Source organism: Equus asinus, chromosome 15 (genome assembly GCF_041296235.1).
Source record: "Equus asinus isolate D_3611 breed Donkey chromosome 15, EquAss-T2T_v2, whole genome shotgun sequence".
Taxonomy (NCBI): domain Eukaryota; kingdom Metazoa; phylum Chordata; class Mammalia; order Perissodactyla; family Equidae; genus Equus; species Equus asinus.
Genome location: NC_091804.1, coordinates 23,792,694 through 23,812,263, shown reverse-complemented (window position 1 = coordinate 23,812,263; position 19,570 = coordinate 23,792,694). Strand labels below are relative to the sequence as shown.

At 58.4% G+C, this 19,570-nt stretch overlaps 1 protein-coding gene across 5 annotated transcripts in view; it reads left to right on the top strand.

The window, feature by feature from the left end:
- NOL4L (nucleolar protein 4 like) overlaps positions 1-19,570 on the top strand; it is a 124,358-nt gene that overhangs the window by 82,559 nt on the left and 22,229 nt on the right. For 2 of the 5 annotated variants that reach the window (XR_006513813.2, XM_044747961.2), the window contains exon 5: positions 12,586-12,727. Coding sequence is in view for 4 of the 5 variants with exons in the window: in XM_044747961.2 (XP_044603896.1) it covers positions 12,586-12,727 (142 nt within the window). In the remaining variant the exon portion in view is untranslated. Of the gene's footprint in view, positions 1-4,222; positions 4,411-11,850; positions 12,296-12,585; positions 12,728-19,570 lie in introns of those variants that run through there. The other 3 variants (XM_044747963.2, XM_044747964.2, XM_044747965.2) reach the window with 3 other exon arrangements.

Here is a 19,570-nt window from a genome sequence, read left to right as displayed (position 1 = left end):
TAGCGTCTTTGTAGATGAGGAGACCGAGGCTGAAGTGGAGAGGTCTAAGTGTGCTGCCCCAGGTTACTTGTCTAGTGTCAGAGCCAGAATCTCAACTGGTCCCATTTGGCTGGAGTCTTTCTGTTTGACCTCACTGGTCTCCTTGCTGCCACTCTTGCTTCCTTATAATCGTATCTCCTCTGATCTAAAAACATAATTCAGATTGCATCATTTCCTCATTCAGAATAAAATCCGAAAGGGGTAAAAGGGCACATGTGTACCTTGACGCATGGTAATTAGTCTTAAGGTGGTGAACATGATGTGGTCTACCCAGAAATTGAAATATAGTGATGTACCTAAATGTATATAATGTTATAAACCATTGCCTCAATTGAAAACAAAGAATAAAATCCACACACCTCACGGGGGTGTGCAAGGCTCTGCTGGCTTGGCCCTGCATGCCCTCTCACCCTCATCTCCTCACCCTCTCCCGGGCCACCTGGCTCTGGCCACACAGGTCACCTTTCTGTTCCTCAGACATGCCAAGCCCCTTCCCACCTTAGGGCCTTTGGACCAGCTGTTCCCTCTTCCTCGAAGACTGTACCCCTGGGCCTTCACCCAGCTGTCAACTTCTGTCATTCTGGGGTCAGGGCACATGTTGGCTTACTCCCGGGAGGGGCCTTCCCTGACCACTCAACCCAGAGCCCACCCTTGTCTCCACCCTCAACCCCTGTCTCCACTCCACTCCTCCCTTCCACCCATCCTCTGCCTCATCTTCACCCCATCTCCACCTCTCCTTGCCTCCAGAATCCAACCAAGATTCAGACATTGCATTTAGTTATTTCTCTTTCATCTCATGATTTAGAACAGTCAAATTAATGACAATGACTCTTTTGAAGAGTTCAGGACAGTCCTGTTGTGGAGAGCCTCTCTTTCCGGATTTCTTGTCTGGTCATCTCTTCATGATCAAATTCAGGTTAAGCACCTTGGTGGGCATCATGAGATGGGGAGAACACAACGTGTGCCGTTTCCTCGTATTGCATCCCTTCAGGTGGTGAGCACCTGGTGTCAGGTGGCCCCACTATGGGGGCTGCTGAATTTGACCACTTGGTTGCGGGGTGTCTGCTAGATCGCTCCATTTTGCGGGTCCGTGTTCCCCTCTGTCATTAATAAGTAACTGTAGGGATAAATGAGTTTTTAAATGCTTTGAGATGCTTGAACAGCATGCACTCTGGTCACATTAAGATCCTATTATTCCTGACAAATCCATGGTTCCCATGGCTAGATCCCCACATGTGAAGCACTGTCCACTTATAAAAGCACCCACTGTTTGCAGAGTCTGAAGGGGACCTGAAGGCAGTAGGTCCCCCATGAGCAGACAGGAGCAGCCTTCTCTGCTATGGTCTCCCACCGGACTGCGGCCGGGAGAAGGGACACATCACTGGGAGAATTAGTGGTCAAGAAACTAAGTCATGCCATTCCTCCTTGGGACCCGTGCTGTGGCCACTTTAAGGATCGAGGGAGTTGTCCAAAGGCACAAGGACACTGAAAGCAACCTACACAAGGTTACTCTAGGAGTGGCCGCTCCTGCAGGAATAAGGATCCGGGAGATTTCTGCAGGCTTCAGCACACATGAAAACTCGCCTAATTTGCAGTGCCGCTAAACAGCCAGGTTTCTCCAGGGCTCCCAGCTGCTTTCTGTGGGTTGCGAGGGGCTGGGGCTGTTGTATCTCAGGGATGGTAAATGAGTTCGCATTTCATGCCTGGAGAAAAGCACTGCTCTGCCCTCCTGGGCGGTACTGGCTCTCTGTTATTAGTCAGAGAAGAGGCAGGTCATCCGGGCTGAATTCCACCTTTGAACTTCAGCTGGATTCAGCTTTATGTTTCAAGCTTAGATGTCCACCACCGCTGTGAGATAGTGACTCAGGCCAGGAGAAGTCAAAGGTCTCTAGAAATACGGTGGGAAGAGATGGGAAATCCAGGGCCTGGGCTATCTCATTTTCAGAATGAGGAAGGACAATTCTCGTGTTGGAAACACCCACATTTCCCTGGATGAACTGAAGAGTCGTGGGCCCCTAATTAATTCTAAAATTCGTTATTGGGCACCAACATGTGTGGACTTTCCGGTAGGGAAGCCTCCACACTGTCCTGTGCCCCAGAGGATGAGGTCTCATGGAGAAGATCTCAGAGAGAACACTGGGAAGAGCAAATCGGTTGGAAAACACATTTGATTTTAGGGATAAAAGGTGCTAATGAGTAACATGCTTCCACCCTCTTTTAAAAAGAAAGTGTGAGTTTTATATTGACAGTAAAATCTTTAGCATGTGCGGAAGGAAGTCTGTGTGCCTGCCGTTAATTTGATGCGTTGTCATCTTTTTATTTTTTTTGATGGGCGAGTACTGGGCTCTGAACCTGTGGTGGTGTACTTTCCACTCGCACCTGCAGAGGGAGCCTTGTTTATCTCGGATTGTTCACAATGCGAAGCTTTCAGTGGAAGAAAGAAAAAGGCTTTTTACAGAAAAAAAGTTGGAGGGTTAAAGGCAGTCTGTTTCAAAATTGCAAACAATCGCGGTGGCTGTCTCCTTTTCTCTTCTCTGCTGGTTCCACTATAAATGAGTTGTAGCGTAAAGTCGGTAGAAATTGCCCTTCCTCTTCGGATGCGACCGGAGGAACCAGGAGGTGGGATCGTTATTGGGTTTTGTTTTGTTTTTTGGCCACGTCTCCACAGGATTCCACGAGGGCAGCTCCCCGTTCCTATTAAAGCACAAGCTTTTTCTGAAGGCTGATCTGTTGTCACGAAGGGTGTGAATTTGGGGAGGGGACATGTGCCCCTGATCCATCTTCGTCCGGGTCTAATTCCGCGGTTCAGGGACGAGCGCCTTACGTTTCAGGCTGAGTCTGAGGTTGCTCGCAGGTCCAGGGTCCCCCACCCCCTACCCCGCGACGCCCCTTGCCGCCTTCTCCTGCGCCCCAGGCGGACGAGGTCAGTCTGCGCCAAGGACGGCATCTATGATCTGTGTGGGTCTTCCCCCTCCTGCGATGCTGGGTCTCCGCGGACAGTGCGCACCCAGGTCTGGGATGGAGCAGCATTCTTGATATTATCCTATTACTTTACAACTGTAGCTAGCGCGCCGTGAGGAGCCTGCCCGTGTGGTCTGGAGGAGCACAATGACCCGCAGGAGGGGTGAGGGACCGGGAGGGAGCCGGGAGCGAGCCGGCGGCGGGTGCTCGGCATCGCTGAAACGTTTGGGTCGGACAGGTGAGCCGAGCCTGGGCTCTTAGGCGCCCGCCCTTGGGAAGGAGGGGAGCTGGGGAGGGTGTAAACTAAGTGGTGGGAAAGAGACAAAGGAAGAGTGAAGAGGCGAGACGGTGCGGAATAGAGGGAGGGGGAGGGGAGAGGAGGGGGCACCGAGTGGGCAGCGCGCCGTGGAGCTCGAGCTTGAACTTGATCAAGAAGAGGGGGGCCCTGAGGTGGGGGTGGAGGGCCGGGCAGAGAGCCGGCCACGTGCCTGGCATTACCAGGCCTGGGTCTCGCTCCGACCGCCCTGGGGCCCAGCCCCCCCGGCCCAGCAGCCCCGCCCAGCGGGGACCTGCGTCCCCAGGGAACCAGGAGACGCGCGGTGGTCGAGGGCTGCCCGAAGGCCCCGGGGCGCCGAGAGTTCCTAATGGTGCCTGAGTCACTTTCTTTGGGCCAAGTCTCTCCTCTTCTGGCCTGAACGCGGAGATCTGGCCGGGTGCCCCCCAACCCCCACCTCCGGACCCGGAGACTGCGGCCTCCGGGAGCCAGGGGCGGGCACAGACCCCACCGCCTTCTTTCCCGGGCTCAGCCCCCGGCAAGGATCTTCCTCGAAGCGCTTCCCCCTTAAGAGCGCTCTCCCCCCGAAGAGCGCACCGCGGCGCGTCCAGCGCGCCCTCATCCCTCCCCCCCACCTGGCCCAGCACCCCCTCCTTTCTCCTCCCCCCGCCCCCCCGCCTCTCCCTCCTTTCTCCTCTCTCTGGGTGCCTCCTTTTCCTCTCTCCCCCTCCCCCCGTGCCCACTCCTCCCTCTCACCCGCCCCTCCACCTCCTTCTCCTGCTGCTCCTCCTACTCCCCCAGCGTGCACCCTCCCTGAGCTCCCCTCCCCCCGGCCCCCGCCCCGTGCCCGGTCCCGCCCCCCTCCCCCGCCTCCCCGTGCCCGGTGCCCCCCTCCCTCTTCCTCCCTCCGGGCCGCGGCGCCGCCGCCGCTGCCGCCGCCGCTCGCCTGGGCCCTCCCCCTGACCACCCCCGCCCCCGGGCCGGGCCGTGACGCGCCGCGGCGGTGCCAGCCCCTCTCCCCGGGCGGCCGCGGCGGCAGCAGCAGCAGCAGCAGCTGGAGCTGTGGGGCTGTCACCGCCGCCCGCCCTGCTCACTCGCGGAGCCCGACCGCCGTCTCCGCCTCGTCTCCCGCCCAGGTACGGAGTCCGGCCCGGATCCCCGCGATCGGGCCGTTTCCGGGCCCCCGGCCGCCGCCCCCCTCCTCCTGCCCCTGCCGCCGGCCGTTGAGCTGCGGTTAGGGGGGGTGGGGGGCTAGGGGGGTTCCGGAGAGGGGAACGCGGGGGAGCTTCCTGCGCCGGGGCTGAGGAGGGGGGCGCGGGGAAGCGGCTGCGCCCTGGGCGGAGTGGGCTGGCGCGGGGGGTGGGTGAGTGTGACGGAGGGGGGTGGGCAGTGAAGGCTGCACTCTGGGGGCCGCGGGGTGCCCGAGAGGTGTGCCTGGCCCGGAGTGTAGGGGGCCGCCGGGCGCACCCCACTCCCGGGCCGTGCGCGCCGCCGGTCCTGGGGGGCGGTGATTGTGTGCGCCGCGCCGCGGTATTGTGCGGCGGCCACACGGTTTGCAGCGGGCTCGGCACCGCGTCCCGGGGAGGAAGGCGTTCGCGGGCGGCGGGGCGGGGGCCGGTCTCGGGTTGCCGCCACGGCGGCCGCCGAGAGAAGGGAAGTGGACTGTGTTTGGGGATGTGAGGACGGGAAGCGTTGAGTGGCAGGGAGGGGCTGCCTGCCTCGGCGCGGGGAGTTGAGACGAGGTTTGCAGAGTTGAGCCCACTTCGGCAGGCCCCTGTCCCTCCTCCGAGCGCACCGGGTGCCCCTCTCAGGTGGATCGTGCGAGCAGAAGCCGGGGCCGTCGGCGGCCCGTGGCGAAGGGGCATTCCTTAGTGAAGAGGGCACAGGGGGCGGGGGCGGCTCTCCGGAGTGAGGGCGCGCGCTCTGGTTAAGTTGGATTTACGCCGCCGCTCTCCACTGGGTCTTCCAGGGCCGGACACTTTGTCGGGGGCGGGGCGGGGGAGTACGCTGCGCAGTTTTATTCCAGCCGCTCGGGCTCAGAAGGGACCCCCCTGCTTCCTCCCACCTGGAGCTGCGTTTGCCCGAGTCCGGTCGCCCCTACCGGGCCGCGCTTCCTGGGGGAGGTTCTCATTAAGCCTCGCTAATTAGTATTATTCCTGGAGAAAGGTTAAGGTTAGACCGTCCTTTTCCTTATAGGGAGGCCCACCTCCTCCTCCCCATTCCCTTCTCCCTCCCTCCTCCCCAAGAGCACAAAAGCACAGAAAGAAAGTGTGAAGAGGCGCAGATCAATGGAGAAGCCACAAACCCATTAATTCAAATGGAACCTTCCCCCCCCCCCAAAACATTGATTTTTCTTTCTGTCTGCTCTGAGGGGAGATTAATAACCTCCTGATTTCACCTGAAATGGTGTTTGGACTCTGTGATTTCCTCCTCTTTCTGAGAAGGATTGTGGCTTGAAATAGATTCTCCCTTGAGATAAAGCCGTACTTATCCCAGAATCAGCTGGAAGCCCCAGCCGGGCCCCTGGCCTACCAGGTGGGGAGTGAGGAGGGGTGCTGGGGCTCTCACAGCTCCTCTGGGGAGAGCCATGTGTGTGATGGGACCAACGGCATGGCCTTGTCCCCTGCCTCTGGTCTGGGAGGAAAGACCCATTTATGGCCTAGGCCCCGGTGGTAGTTCAGCCCCCAGGTAGTAAATTACCCCTTCATTGGAAAACCATTAGGGCCTAAATGTGTCCTTGAATACTATCAAGTCCCTGTCTAATCCGGGTTCCAGCTGGGCTAGTTTTATGGGGAGGGTTGTAAGACAGCACCTCCTCCCACACCCGCTGCACCAGGGCTGGTGACACAACCCCATTCAGCACCTTCCTGTGGGACACCGGGAGCAGAGCACCCCAGGGCCCTCCTCCCAGCTAGGACGGCTGATTTGGGGAACTTATTTGGCCCCAGCCACCCTAGGGCCGCGTGGTGCTGGACTGCCCTGAGTTGCTCAAGAACTTTTTTGTCTTGTCTGGGTCTTTTTCTTGGAAGGAAACTCCTGCAGGGCATCGGTTTAGCGTGGTTCCTCCCCAGCTGTCCTTTTAGCTGGAAGAAGCCTGTCTGCAGAAGCTCATCTCTCCAGCCTCCCTTTTAAAGAGACCCCTGTTAATGGCAAGGCCTAGCTGGGGTATCCGTGAGGCCCTCGTGGTCAGGAGTGCTGGGAAAACAGCCAGTTTGCCTTTGCTTAGGGAACAAAAGCCCGTTTTTACACTCGATACACTAGTAGGAAGGTACTGATAATGCTCACTCCCAGCATGCAGGCATCCATGACAGCAGGGACGACAGAGCATCCCCATGTTTATGTGCCTGTGTGTCTGACAGCCCCTGTGTGTGTCTGTGCGTGTGTGTTGTGTGTGTGTGTGTGAGAGAGAGAGAGAGAATACCTACAGTATGATAGGTGATTGGCTATGTCACTGTCCTCTCTACTTCACATTTCCCAGAAAAGCTTGTGCTTGTGTGACTAGTAAGCAGAGGAGGTATGTTAGCAGGAAGGAGTGGAACCGTGGAGGGAGTGTCCCCAGGAGGCTGGCCTCCTCCCCTGGTGGCCAGGTGGTCTTGGGGTGGAGCATGAAGTGGCAGCCTTGGGACCATGCAGCTCTCGGGAGCTGTGGCTCAGACACCCTAAGACTTCATTTGTGCAGTCCCTTCACACCGGGGATTTGAACCCTTGCTGCTGTATATCCGGGGGGGGGGGGTTCCTCTTCTAGTAATAAGCCATCTGATGAACTGAAGTGGTTAAGTTGGGGTCAAATGCGGTTCACTACCTTCTTGGCATGCTCAGAAGGCTGTGTGTGTAATGCTCGCTGACATGGAGACAAGGGGAGGAATTGCCTCGCACTGAAGAATTTCCAGGGCCTGGCAGGGGCCTGCAGGTATTCCAGAAGGAGGCGCTCTCTGTCTCCCTCTTGGTGCCCGCCTCCTTGGGGTAGAGCTGGCGCTGGAGCAACTGCCCTAGCCTGGTGGTCTTTCTAGCAGGAGCTTCAGCCTCTCAGCAGACAGACCCGGGGCTGGACAGAGAGGGATCTGTTTTCCTGCCTGGCCCAGAAACACACCCCGCACATCCCTGGCCCCTCCCCGTCCTCGGAAACACACACCCAAGGCTCCTGGTCAGGGCTTAGGGCTTACAATTGCACTAAATTCTCAGCAAATCCTCCTCCTTTTCTTTCTCAAAGCAAGGGGTAGAGATAGAGTTACAGCTCTGAGGAAAGGCCTGGAAAATGTTGTGTGAGGCACACCCCAGGATCCCTGTCCCGGAGGATGCAAATGGCTCAACTTCAGAGGCACCAGGAACCCAGTTCCTGGAGAAATTGACCCCAGTTGTAAAATAATCAGGTTACTGATAGCACCTGCCGTAGTTGCACGCCATGGATACCGCGCTTCCACCATTTCCCCTCCGCTCTCCCATTTTCTCCTCCTCCTGGGCTGGGCAGTGGTTGGTGCTAGCTTGCCTGCAGAGGAGGAAGGGCCTCAGAACCTGGGTGGAGAGAAACTGAACCTGCCCATGAATTTTGGACTGCAGATAAGAGCAGGGAGGGTCTGGTCGGCTCTTCTCCTTCTGCCCAGAGTCAGGGCTCCCAGATTGGGGTGTGTCCCAGGGGCTGGCTGGGTGCTGCCTGCCTGACCTCCCCCCAAACTCTTGAGGTCCCTTTTCAGAAGGGCACTTGGCCCTCTCACCCTGTGACCCACAATGGCTCAGGCCCTTTGGTACCGAATAAATGGTGGACTTTATCGACAGGTGGGCAAGGCTGCAGGCTTCAGGGTATCCAAGGGCAGAGGTAAGAGGAGCCAGGGGCAGCTGGCTGGCCGGTCACGTGGAGTTGGAGGGGGAGGGGGCCCCAGAAGTAATGGATTGCACGCTCTTTTATTCTCTAATGAAAATTTCATTGAAGTTTGTTTACAGAGAGAGAGAAATTAGTAGACCAAATTCCCTTGAGATTCCAGAAGGCAAAAGCAAGAAGTGCCCGACTTGTGACCTCTGGGTGAGCACGGGGAGCACCCTAGGTCCAGGCACAGGCCTGAGGCACTGCCACCGCCAACCTGCCCTGGCCGCCTCTTGCACGTCCCTCTGGACTTGCACGTGTTTCCCCCTCTGCACTGTGGTTGATGAGCTCTGAACTGTGTGTGCTGCTAATTGCCTGGTTAATTAGCCGGCTCCTGGAGCCCAGGCTCGCTGTGGCTGGGTGCAGTTACAGTCGGCCCTCTGAGCTGGGGGCTCTCCTCTGGCAGGTGGGGTGCAAAGGGGTCTTGGGAAGCCTCTCCCAGGTCAGCCCTGAAAGTGAGGGGTGGAAGCTGTCTGTGTGAATTTGATCGGAACTTACTCAGTGTTTTCTCTCTTTTTTTTTTTTGTTAGGTTTAATAGACTTGATTTCCCACTTTAAAAAAGTTGCTGTAGCAGTAGTATCAAAATCTTAGAACCACTGACCACGAAGCGGGGATTCACGTGGCAGAACCCTTCCATCTCGTCAGTAGATAACCAGGGACGGGGTTCCACCGCCCCCTTCTCTCTCAGCACTTAGATGCGGGTCAGCTTTTTTAGCTGGTCTCCTTCCATAGGATAACGAGGTCTTGGAGGAAGGGAACCCTTCCCTAGTCATCTGTGTCGCCAGCACATAGTAGATGCCCAATAAACGCACGCGTCGACTCATTGAAGAGAGTGAGCGGGCGTGTGTGGGGGTGTGTGTGTAAATATAGCTTCATCTCCCGTGAGTTCTCTTTCAGCCCCCTCTTGAGATGCTTTGTCGTTAAGGAATCTGGTTCTTTCGATTGAAGGGAGGAAGTGTGGTGAGGCGGCGCCTTGGGGTGGTGGCACTGTGATGTGGGCTCTGGGCACAGACCGCCTGGGTTCCGATCCCAGCTGTGGTGCCCTTGGGCAGCTGGGGCAGGTCTCCGAGGGGCAGGTGCCAGATCTGGAGCTAGGCCTGACAGGGGTGCCTGCTTTTTTTATGGAGCTGTTGGGAGGAAATCTCATAGAACTCTTGCCCCAAAGCCGCTTGTGTGTGGGCACTGGATGCTTTTCTAGCCGCTGATTGCGATTCAAAGTAAAATTTGGCCCACCTCTTCCCAGCTGGACCTGTTAGGGCAGGGAGGGGTAGAAGGGGGTCATTTTGGTGGACAGTTAAGTGATCTGAGGCAGAGAAACCCTCGGCGCTACATGGGGTGGCTGGCAGCTGCAGGAGGGAGGCTGCAAGGCCACACATTGCTGCCAGCCTGCCAGCCAGGGTCCGGGTTTCATATGGTCTCCGTTCAAGAACCATGTGCCATGGGACCAAGTCCTTAATTGTCAAGCTAATGCCACATCCTCATTAAACACCAGTATCATGCCAGGCAACTCAGCCAATTCAACGAGTCTCGCTGGCCTTGTGGGGGGTCCAGAGAACATACAGCCTGGTCCCCACTCTTGGGAGGACTTAAGGTTTTCTGGGGAAAGACAGGGCAGAGATCCACAGTGTGTTGACATGCTACAGCTGAGGGGTCTGTGGCTGGCTGCCTGCCGGTCCGATGGTCCGGGCAGAGAGATGGTGTGCGAGGAAGGACGGAGCCTGAGCTGGAGCTGATGGAGAAGGGAGCGTGTACGTTTGGGATCCGGGTCGTGGAGCGCCCCGTAGAGTGGGCATGCCAGGTGAGAGGGACAGTGCCAGCAGAGGCGTGGAGGAGGGACCCAGCAGGGTGTGTCTGGGCCTCAGGATCACACACATCTGGCTCTGCCACCTGTTAGCTCGTGACCTTGGGCAAATGCCTAAGCCCTTGGAGCCTCAGTTTCCTTATCTGTAGAATAGGGCTGATAGCTGTACCTGTGGTGGGGGTGGAATGGGATGATCTCACGGGAGCACTTGGTGCTTGATAACCTTTGTCTTCTGTCATTACTGTTTTAAACTTGGCCGAGTGAGGCTGGAGTGTGGGAGCCTTCAGTGATGCAGCCAGAGGCTCCTCAGTGAGAACTGTGCATTTAGTGGAACACTCCACAGACCTGAGGCAGCCCTGCCCCGGGTTACGTGTGCCTTGGAAGGAGACATTCCCATGTGGCTTCACTGCCCCCAGCTCACGTACCCCTGGCCACAGCAGCCTCCTGGCAACTCCTCACACCCGCCAGCAAGTCCTGGTGCCCGAACTCTCCCTTCATAGACCCCCACATGTCCTGCAGCCTCTGCTCGGGTGCTCCCTAACGGTGAGGCCCTTCTTGGCCCCCTGGCCAACACAGCCCTGCAGGTCCCTCTCTCTTACTCTGCCTTGTTCTGCTTCGTAGCCCTCATCACTGCCGCTGTTACATGTTTTTCTGCTGATTGTCCATCTCCCCACTGGACAGTGAGCCCCAGGAAGGCCAGGGCTTTGTCTTGTCCTCAGCTGAATTTCCCAGCACCTAGAGCTGCGCTTGCCTCCTCGCACGTGTTGAGTGAATGCTTGTTGAATGAATGGATGGAGCGTTTTGAATAGGCGGTGCTTCCGGACGTTGTTAGAATACTCAGGCTTTTGAACTGAGTGTTTTAGCAATACCCACGAGCCAGGAGAGGGCCTTCCTGCCTCAGCCATAGCTGCGGTTGTACCCTGAGCACAGTGTCCCCTGGGCCTCAGTGAGGAGGCCCGCGTCCTGGCCCCCAGAGCCTGGGTGGGCTCTACACCTCTGAGAGTCCTTCTCCCCGCTCTTGGGTTCTGTCCTGTTAGTGCAGGGGAGAGTTTAGTTGTCCCTTTGTGCAGAGAGAACCTTTTGGACACGTTTGTGTCCCTCTGGGCGTGAGAAAACAGCCTGAGTGAATGCATGTGAGCACACTTCCACCCAAAGAAGACTGTGGGTGGATGTGCTTGTGTGTAAGGAGCCGGGCGGCTCACGGGAGGGAGGCAGAGTGAGTGCACGTGTGTGTGTGTGTGTGTGTGTGTGTGGGGTGGGGGGAGAGGGCACAAGAGGACACATGGTCTCTGTCCCCCGAGCACACAAGGCTCTGGGTGTGGCGCGTGGGGACCCCTGGGCTGGGCAGAGCCTGCGTCCTGGCCCAGCTCGCGTCCTCTGGGTTCAGCTGCAGAGGGTACACACTCGTGCTGTACAGAAGCTGTAAATTCCAGGAAACTCCCTGCCAGCCGGGCGCGGTGGGGGAGGGAGTGGAGGGTAATCCGGGCTGGCTCCCTAGCACTTGGAGAGCAGATGTGTCTGCCTCAGGGACAGCAGCCCAAGAAAGTTCAAACCAAAGTGTGTTTGCTCACTATAAAAGAGACCTCTGTGAGGGGCCCTGGAGGGAGGATTTGGGGGGGGTGCACTCTGCCAGAGGTCCTCACTGGGGGCCCACAGAGGCCATTGTATCTTGTCGGAGGGGAGAGGGGAGGGGGCAAGGCAGGAGCACCGGGGTGTGGGAGCTGCTGGGTCATCTTTCTTGGCGTTTTACAGCCAGCTCCCAAACACAGTTGCTGCTGCTCCTGAAAGAGGCTGGGCCAGAAGGAGGTGGGGTCCTTTGCCACTGGAGGGCTGGAGTGAAGGGGCCCCGCCCCGGGGGGTTCCCGGATGACTGGCCAAGGGCTCACTGAAGCCAGCGAGGGAGACGAGGCAGGCGTGGTCCTCCCCAGCAGGCCCTCCGGCTGTTTGGAAGGCCCTGGCGGCCCCCCAGGCCCTTGAGCCGAACCCCCTTTGCGGTCTGATCCTAACCCTCGCCTGCCCCACCCCCTTCCTTCTCTGCACTTCTGGGGCTGGCCTTTTCAGTGCTGGAAGCTACCCAAGAGCATATCTTTGAAGCACAGCAAAGGTTCGGAAGGAGGAAGACAGAAATGTCCTCTGGGCTGGGGGAGTGGGAGAAAGGAATTCCATGCATGCTCCACGGGAGTCAGGGAAGCAGCCCTGGTGGGGGCGATCGCCTTGGCAGCGGTGGTGCCCAGCATGTCCTGCTACCCACTTCTGGCCGCCTGGCCCTGTGTGGAGTGAGCCCTCTTCCAGGGCTGTGGGCAGGGAGCAGGGAGCGGTGGCCCTTGTTTACAGGGCTTGTTTCAACCTTGGCTCACAAGGGTAAGAGCCGGGCCCTGCCATCCGCCCCTACAGGATGCAAGACCTCATAATTGTCTTCAATTACAGACAGTGCCGGCCCTCAGCCCTGGCTTCCGACAGGAACCAGAGCCTGAGCCACTGCCACGGGGGGCAGGGGGAGCCAGCCAGCCCCCACTGCAAGGTTTGGGGTCTCCCTGTGGCCTTTGGGGCACTTCCAAATGCCATGGGCCCTGGAGTTCACCCAAAATGTGGCCTCGGGGCTGTGGAGAGCCTGTCACTGTTGAACACCTACCTTCTTTGTCCCTGATCAGGATGAAACTTCTGTGAGCAGTGAAGATTTTGATATGAACGACTCCACATGGATGTCAGCTGACCCACACCTGGCCTCCAGCCTGAGTCCCAGTCAGGACGAGAGGATGCGGAGCCCGCAGAACCTCCACAGCCAAGAGGACGGTGAGTGTCCCTTGGGGGCCAGTGGGGGAGGGGCTGCACCTGCCCACCTGCCCTTGCCTAGGAATCTGGGATGGTGGGGCCTCTAGGGGTGGCGTTCTCAGCATCTCTGTGGGCCCCAGGGCCCCAGCCCCTGGTTCCACAGAGAGCAGGTCGTTCCCCTAGAGGTGCCTGGACAGAGCTCTTGGGGCGGGGGGGTGTGGTGACTGGTGGCCTGGCGGGCCGTGCTTGTTTGTTTGCACTGATGCTCAGGGGCTGGCGGGATATGGATTTCCATGTGGTCACGATTCAGGTCCGGGAAGGTTAACAGTGTGCCTGACCCGGAACAATCGAGCTCCCCAGTGATGAAAACAGGAGCTGGGCTTCTGCGGCGTGGACTTGAGGCTGTAGGACAGGGTCCCTCACCTGTGAGTGAGCAGGTGGTGCACTTGTCCACGTGTGTGCCCCCGGCCCCTCAGGATGAGCCGTGGTTCGGCGGAGGAGCTGTCCAGACTGGTCTGTAGGCCCGGCCCCACCGTCCTCCAGGGCCTGCCAGGCATTCTCCTCCAACCTCCCTTGAAACAGAGGCTTCCTTCTTGGGGTGGGAGAGTTGGGGTCAGAGGTCAGATCCCAGACGTCCACTCCAGAGCTCTTGCATGGAGCTTCCCCGGGGGGCTGGGCTCTGGGGCTCCAGCACTGCCTCAGTCAGATGCAGTTCTGGGCCAGGGGTGGTACCTGTGGTCAGAGCGTCCCTGGCTGGGCCTGATTTCCCGGGAGAAGGTGATCGGGTGTGGGGGATGAGCCGGAGCCGGGCCTCAGAGAACTGGGGTGTAGAGCTGGCAATTAGGAGGGGTCGAAGGTCGGGGCCTGGAATGCTGGAGGGAGGTGCAGGGTTAAAAGGGGTGTAATGTTAACTCTGTGAAACGGGTTAGCCTTAAAGAGTAAATAAGGGGTAGGAGCCTCACAGTTTGGGTCAAAGTTCGTCTCCATGGCAGAAGCCGGGCGCCTGCCTCCCGACTGCTCTTGCGGGCTGAGGCCGGCTTTGTCTGGGAGGAGACGCAACCTGGAGGCAGCTGGGGTGGCTGGGCCCAGGGGCTGGGGAGTCCAGGGGGTGGTTCTGTGAGGAGTGGGGTGCGAGGCTGCTGGGAAAGAAAAGGCTTTTGTGTCTGATGCCTCGTGAGGTCAGCAAGACCCCCTCGTGCTGCGAGCCTCCCAGAGCAGTACTGGCTTCCAGCGCTCCCACGGGATGGGGACCCGGGGGGGGGGCAGCCACATGCTGCTGGGGGCCCTGGGGTTGGGACGTGCCCGGCAGCTGACCTCCCGCCTCATCTGAGCCAGGGGAGGGCCACACCCAAGGCCACACCAAGGGCCATGCCAGCAAAGCTCAGCCAAGGGCCCTAGGTTATACCTTCCCAGGAAGGATTCAGAACATTTTTCTTTTAAAGCCTTATTAGTAGGATTGGATGGGGGCCATATTCCCCCAACTCATTCTTGAAAAAGTCTTGTGTTATTGTTGCTCACAGCCACCCTTTGGGAGTCTGATCTCTGTCTAAGACACTTCCCAGGGAGATTTGGTGATTTGGGGGGCCTCCAGGGTCAGGGAGCAGAAGGGAGTGTTTCCGTGGGGGTCGTGGGGCTTCCTCAGTATCAGTTGCCCTGTCACCTGGAGGTTGGCTGATCATGAAGATGAAGCTGAGAGAAGCAGTGAGGCTGGTGGGGTCAGCATGTCCTGCAGCTGGACCCACAGGAGCCCAGTGAGGTAGCCGACCTGGGTGTCATCATGCATATCCCCCACCCAGGTCCCTCCTGGCCATGGGTGCTGGGGCTGAGGCAGGCTGGCCTGCTGACAGGACAGGGGTGTTTATCAGGGCGGGCAGCCAGAGCTGGAGACAGGGAGGATGGTGTCGACCATGATACCATCAATTTAATTATTTAATCAGAGACTGTGTCTGGAGGCTGTGGGCTGATGTGCTGGCCAGAGGCTGACCTAGACCCAGTGCAGGGGGTCGCAGGCCTTGAGAGATTGGCTGGCGTGGTCTCTGCTGCCCCTTCTGGTCCTAGATCTGTTGGTGACCACCATGTCTATCCCAAGCACTGGGTCCCCAAGGGGAATTGGAGTCCCCATCCAGCCCTCCAGCCCCCACCATGGCATGCTCCCCTCTCTGGAGGTGCTTCCAGTGCAGACACGAGCTGAGAACCTGCTCCCATCAGTGAGTCAGTGAGAAACCATCAGTGGTTTCAGGGGTTTCTCGTGTCCCCTGTTGTTAATGAAGGACTGGGTGGGGACAGGCCAAGCAGGGGCTCTGTTTGACCCTGCACTCTGCACCCAGCCATAGCCCTCCATGGTCTCCACTCCCTGCACATGTGCTTTCATCCAGAAGCTTCCCCAACCCTACCAACCCCTAAGGTGGCTTGGTGTGCCGTCTCTGGCCCTCAGTCCTCCGTGGAAGTGGCAAGTTGGAAAGATGATGTCTGAGGCCCCCACTGTGAGCTCTGTGAGATGAGGACCATGTCCATCTTGCTCTCTGCTCTGTCCCCAGTGACTCTGGCTGCATGCCTGACATGTTACAGGGGCCTGCTGAATATTTGTCACCTGAATGAATAAAGGAACAAATGTTTATTGAGACCTACCCCGAGCACACCATCTGGAGGGGATGTAGGCCCACCCCTTGCTGGGGACAAGTTGGGTTCTTTGTTCCTGAGGACACCCCCCAGTCTCGGCACCTGAATCTTTTCCCTTAGCCAGAAAGTGTGGGGACTCCCAAGGCTGTGCTGGGAAGCATCCCACCCTGCTGGCCAGGGATGCAGTCCAGAAGCATTTCAAGAAGCCAAGCAGTTTGGACAGATTCACACATGTTGGTGGATGCTTTGGGACCCTCCTCTTCCTCCTCCTCCTTTTTCAAGTTTTAACAGAGGCAGATGAAGGCTGGGCCTTGGCAGGGCAGGTCCGACGGCTGAGACCAGGAATGAATTTTCCGCAGGCCAGCTCTCACTCCCGGGAGCTTGTCTCTGAGGTTTACCAGGAGTGGGAGTGTGCTTGCTCTGAAATAATGTGGTGCGCTTGTCCCCAAGCCCTCCATGCACAGCCTGCGGGACCTCACTTCACAGATCTCTTTTACGGGTCCTGTTCCCAGCTCCCTGACATCACAGCAGTGGGTGCTTGGCCGGGGAGCACTGCTCACCCAGTGCTCCTTCACCTGGGGCGCATCGCTCAGGTCCCATCCCATGGGAGGAAACTGCATCAGGGAGAGAATTCCAAGGATCTGGCCAGAGTCAGGAGGGGGTGCGGAGGCTGCTCCCCTCCCCTTTCATCTTTGGCAGGCGTCGAGGCCATGTGTGAGGGTCCCCAGAAGATGGTGGGGGAGCCTGGGAACCAGAGGAGGTTCTCCCTGCACACTCACAGCATTGGCTTCTCGGGGTCCCAACCACGGCAGGCGGGGCCAGGCGAGGGCCCCTCCTTTCATTTCCCCTTGATGTGCTTCCCCAGGCCTCTTGCTCTGCCCCTTCCTGAGCGGAAAATGTGAGGCCTGGCTTCAGAAGGGATGCATGGGGGTGGGGAGCGGACATTACTCACCTCCTGGGTAGACAGGAAACCAGCATCAGGGGAGAGCCCAGGGTCCTGCTTCCGTCTTCCTGCAGGGTCCTTGGGGGTTTCTGGGCAGGAGCTGTGTGGCGTCCTGGGGCATCTCAGGGCCTCTTGCTTGTGCCTCTGAGAGATGGCTCCTCCAACCTTGGGCCTGTGAGACCCCTGGACCTCAGAGTTCCCTCCCTCCAGGGACATGGTGTCAGCACTTCCTGCCCGCAGACCATAAGGTCTGGAGCTGCCTCTCCAGTGCCCATCGCTATGTCACGAGGCCGGACAAAGGTGTTGAGGGTCCTGGCTTAAGGCTTGGCTTCTTTCAGGCTTGTCCTCAGTTTTGTCGTGCAAATGCTTAGCCGCCGTCACTTGCGTGCGTGGATGATGAGCCCGGCCCTGCTTTGGGGGACCTGTAGTCTGAGAGACAGGTGCGAGCTTTCTGAGGGCAGGTAGTGTGTCTTCGTAGAAGTGGATCTTATTTTCCGCCTTATTTCACAAGTATTACAGTCATTGTAGAAAATTTAGAAAAAACAGAGGGGCAAAAAAAATGAAAATCAATAATACCAATGTTTGGGGCATATTCTTCTCAGTCTTTAATGTGCATATCATCAGTCTCATTTTCTTAAAGAAAAAAAGGGGGTGGACAGTGTAGTGTTGCAGCTACTGTTTTTCCCACATAGTGTCATTTACCTCTCCCCCATCAATGATGTGGCATCTTTAAAGGTTGTCCAGTCATCCCAATAACTGGAGGCCGCATTCCTGAGCCTGCTCTGTGCTCAACCCTGAGCTGGTGACAGGGTGACTCCCACCCTGTGAGCTCAGAGCTATGACTGTGCCTTTCCTGCAGAGGCGGAAGTAACTTGCCCAGACCACAAGCGACCATGAGGGTCTGTCTGACTCCAGAGCCAGCATTTGGGCCATTCCTGGGGAAGGACATTCAAGTCCCCCTCTCTTGTTACTACAGACAGTACCACAGGGAGCATCCTGAGGGCCAACCCCTGCCCAGGCCTGAGTGTTCTCTTCTGGGCTTTATCTCCAGCCCCTACCATGGAGCAGCGGCTCCACAAATGGCTGTTGAGTTACCAGTGGTGGAGACGGGGACCAGCGAAAGCCTCTTGGAGAGGCTATATTTGGAGTGGGGTTGAAGTTAGGTAGAGTGGCCTGGGGAGCTCAGGCAGTGTGTCAGGAGGAGGCTGGGAAGGGAGGGAGATGCCAAATGACAGGGCTGGGGGTTTCCTGGGTTGCATGTCTCCAGAAGCTCCCTATGACCCCAAGCTCCAACCAGGAGAGATGGGGCAGGGAGGCTACCACCAGGCCGCCCTACGAGAGTCTGGCATGTAAGCGTTCCAGGAGGATGGAGAGAGGTGGGGCCGCCTCTGTGGGCCTGGGGTCTCCACTGGACGTGGCTCCCTGCAGGCAGGCCCTGTCACTCTGCTGTGGATCTCCTGAGCGGCCCTGGCCTGCCCTGTCCCTGCCGTGCGGTCTTAAACGAGTGGTTCACTCTCTGATTCCCAGCTTCTGCCTGTAGCATGGCCTGGGTGACTGTGACCATTAAACCCTGGTGTGTGCTCGGGAGCTCTTTGTGAGATGACCAAGGCTTCCTGCCTTCTGGCTTGTGTTGCCCTCGGGTGGGGCCCTGCACTATGCAGAAATGCAAACTGGGTGTAGGGCGGTCACCTGGGAGCAGGTGTGTGACTTGCTTGCCAGGGCTCAATATTTACAATGGTGCTGCCTCTCTTTCCCTCACCCACCCAGGCCTCTCCCCTGTGTGCTGTCCCCTGCTCTCTGCAGGGTGGGTCTGCAGGGGAAATGTGCAGGCCCCAGCCCTGCTACCCGACCCAGGCTCAGATACTGCCTCCACTCCCTCCTCACCGTGCGGCCCGGAGCAGATCACCTCCCCTCACTGGACAGTGGGGCGATAATGCGGCACCCACCCTACCGAGCTGTGGAGGATGGGATGACGCGTGGACAGGGCTCGGCACACGCCTCGGGCAGGGAAGGCTCGGTGAATGGTGTTACGGGATCGCTTCCTCTTAGGGGGCCAGGCTGGTGCAGGAGGCTGTGCTGGAGGTCTGGAGGCTGGGGTCTGTGGCCACCTGGCATAACCAGACTGCGGGACTGTAAGTGTGTCAGGGGCCTCCCTTGAAAGACTTCCTCCTCACCTCTCCCACATTCTCTGGACCCTTCACTAGACCTACTGGGTCCGGCCCTGTCTCTTCATCCATTCAGATCTCTCTTGGTCCCCTCTGCCCACTGAGCCCTGTGGGGTTTTGACCGCAGCTTTCTTTACAACATCATACCAGCACCCCTCGCCCCTGCTCTCAGCCACCAAAGTCTTGCTTCTTTGGAAAGGGAGCTGGGCTGTGAGGGCCCAGGTGCTCACAGCTGGTCCTGGCATCTCCTGGGTTCCTGTCCCACTCCCCACCTGCACGTGCCAGGTCCTGTCAAGGGACCCTGAGTCTCCGAAGATCCTGCTCCTTGGTCTGGCAAACTCCAGACCTGTCCCAGGCTCCCACACTGGTGGGCAGCTGAGTGGGCAGCTGCGAGTTGGTTCCGCTGTCCAAGGAGAAGGCACCTGGGAGGCAGCTTACTTCCTGTGTGCCAGCCACTGTGCTGGGCCCCGAGGGTGCCACAGGGCGTCCCCGGCCAGGGGGAGAAGTTGTTCTGCAAGGAAATGGGCAGGAGGCCTTACTGCTAGTGGGGAGGGGCGAGTGGGAGTTGGGGCCAGGCTGCATGGGCTCAGAAACGGTCACCTGAATTACCCCTGAGCCGTGGCCACTTCTGGTGTTCTCTGCGCATGCTGCCCACCTTCCCACGGGCCCACCCCTGGGAGGCAGCTCCACGGCCTGCTGCAGCCAACCCCTCATGGATGTGACACTTGTGGTTGGACATCTGCCCTGGTCACTGTCACATGTTAGGAGGATTGTGGCCCCTTCTCCGTGCCCTCCCTGGGATGGCTTCTGAGGGACTTTTCCTGCAGTGGGCCTTTGAACTGAGCCTTCTCTCCCTGACACCTGCTGATCCCCACCCTGTCCATCCCTTATCCTGTTTACCTCCGATGAGGCTAGAAACTGCCTCTGGGCCTCATTCTCCGGCTACAGGTCACCCCCTCCTCCCCACCCCCTTCTAGAGCAAGAGGTATTTGCTCCTTTTCAAGGCTCGAAACATCCACACTGGATGGCCTCTTGCCCTCCCTTCCCCCCAGGAGCAGAGAACGGGGGCCCAAGCCCTTCCAGGGATTGGCCGTGGGCCACCCTGGCAGTCCCGGGTCACAGGAAAGTGTCCATCAT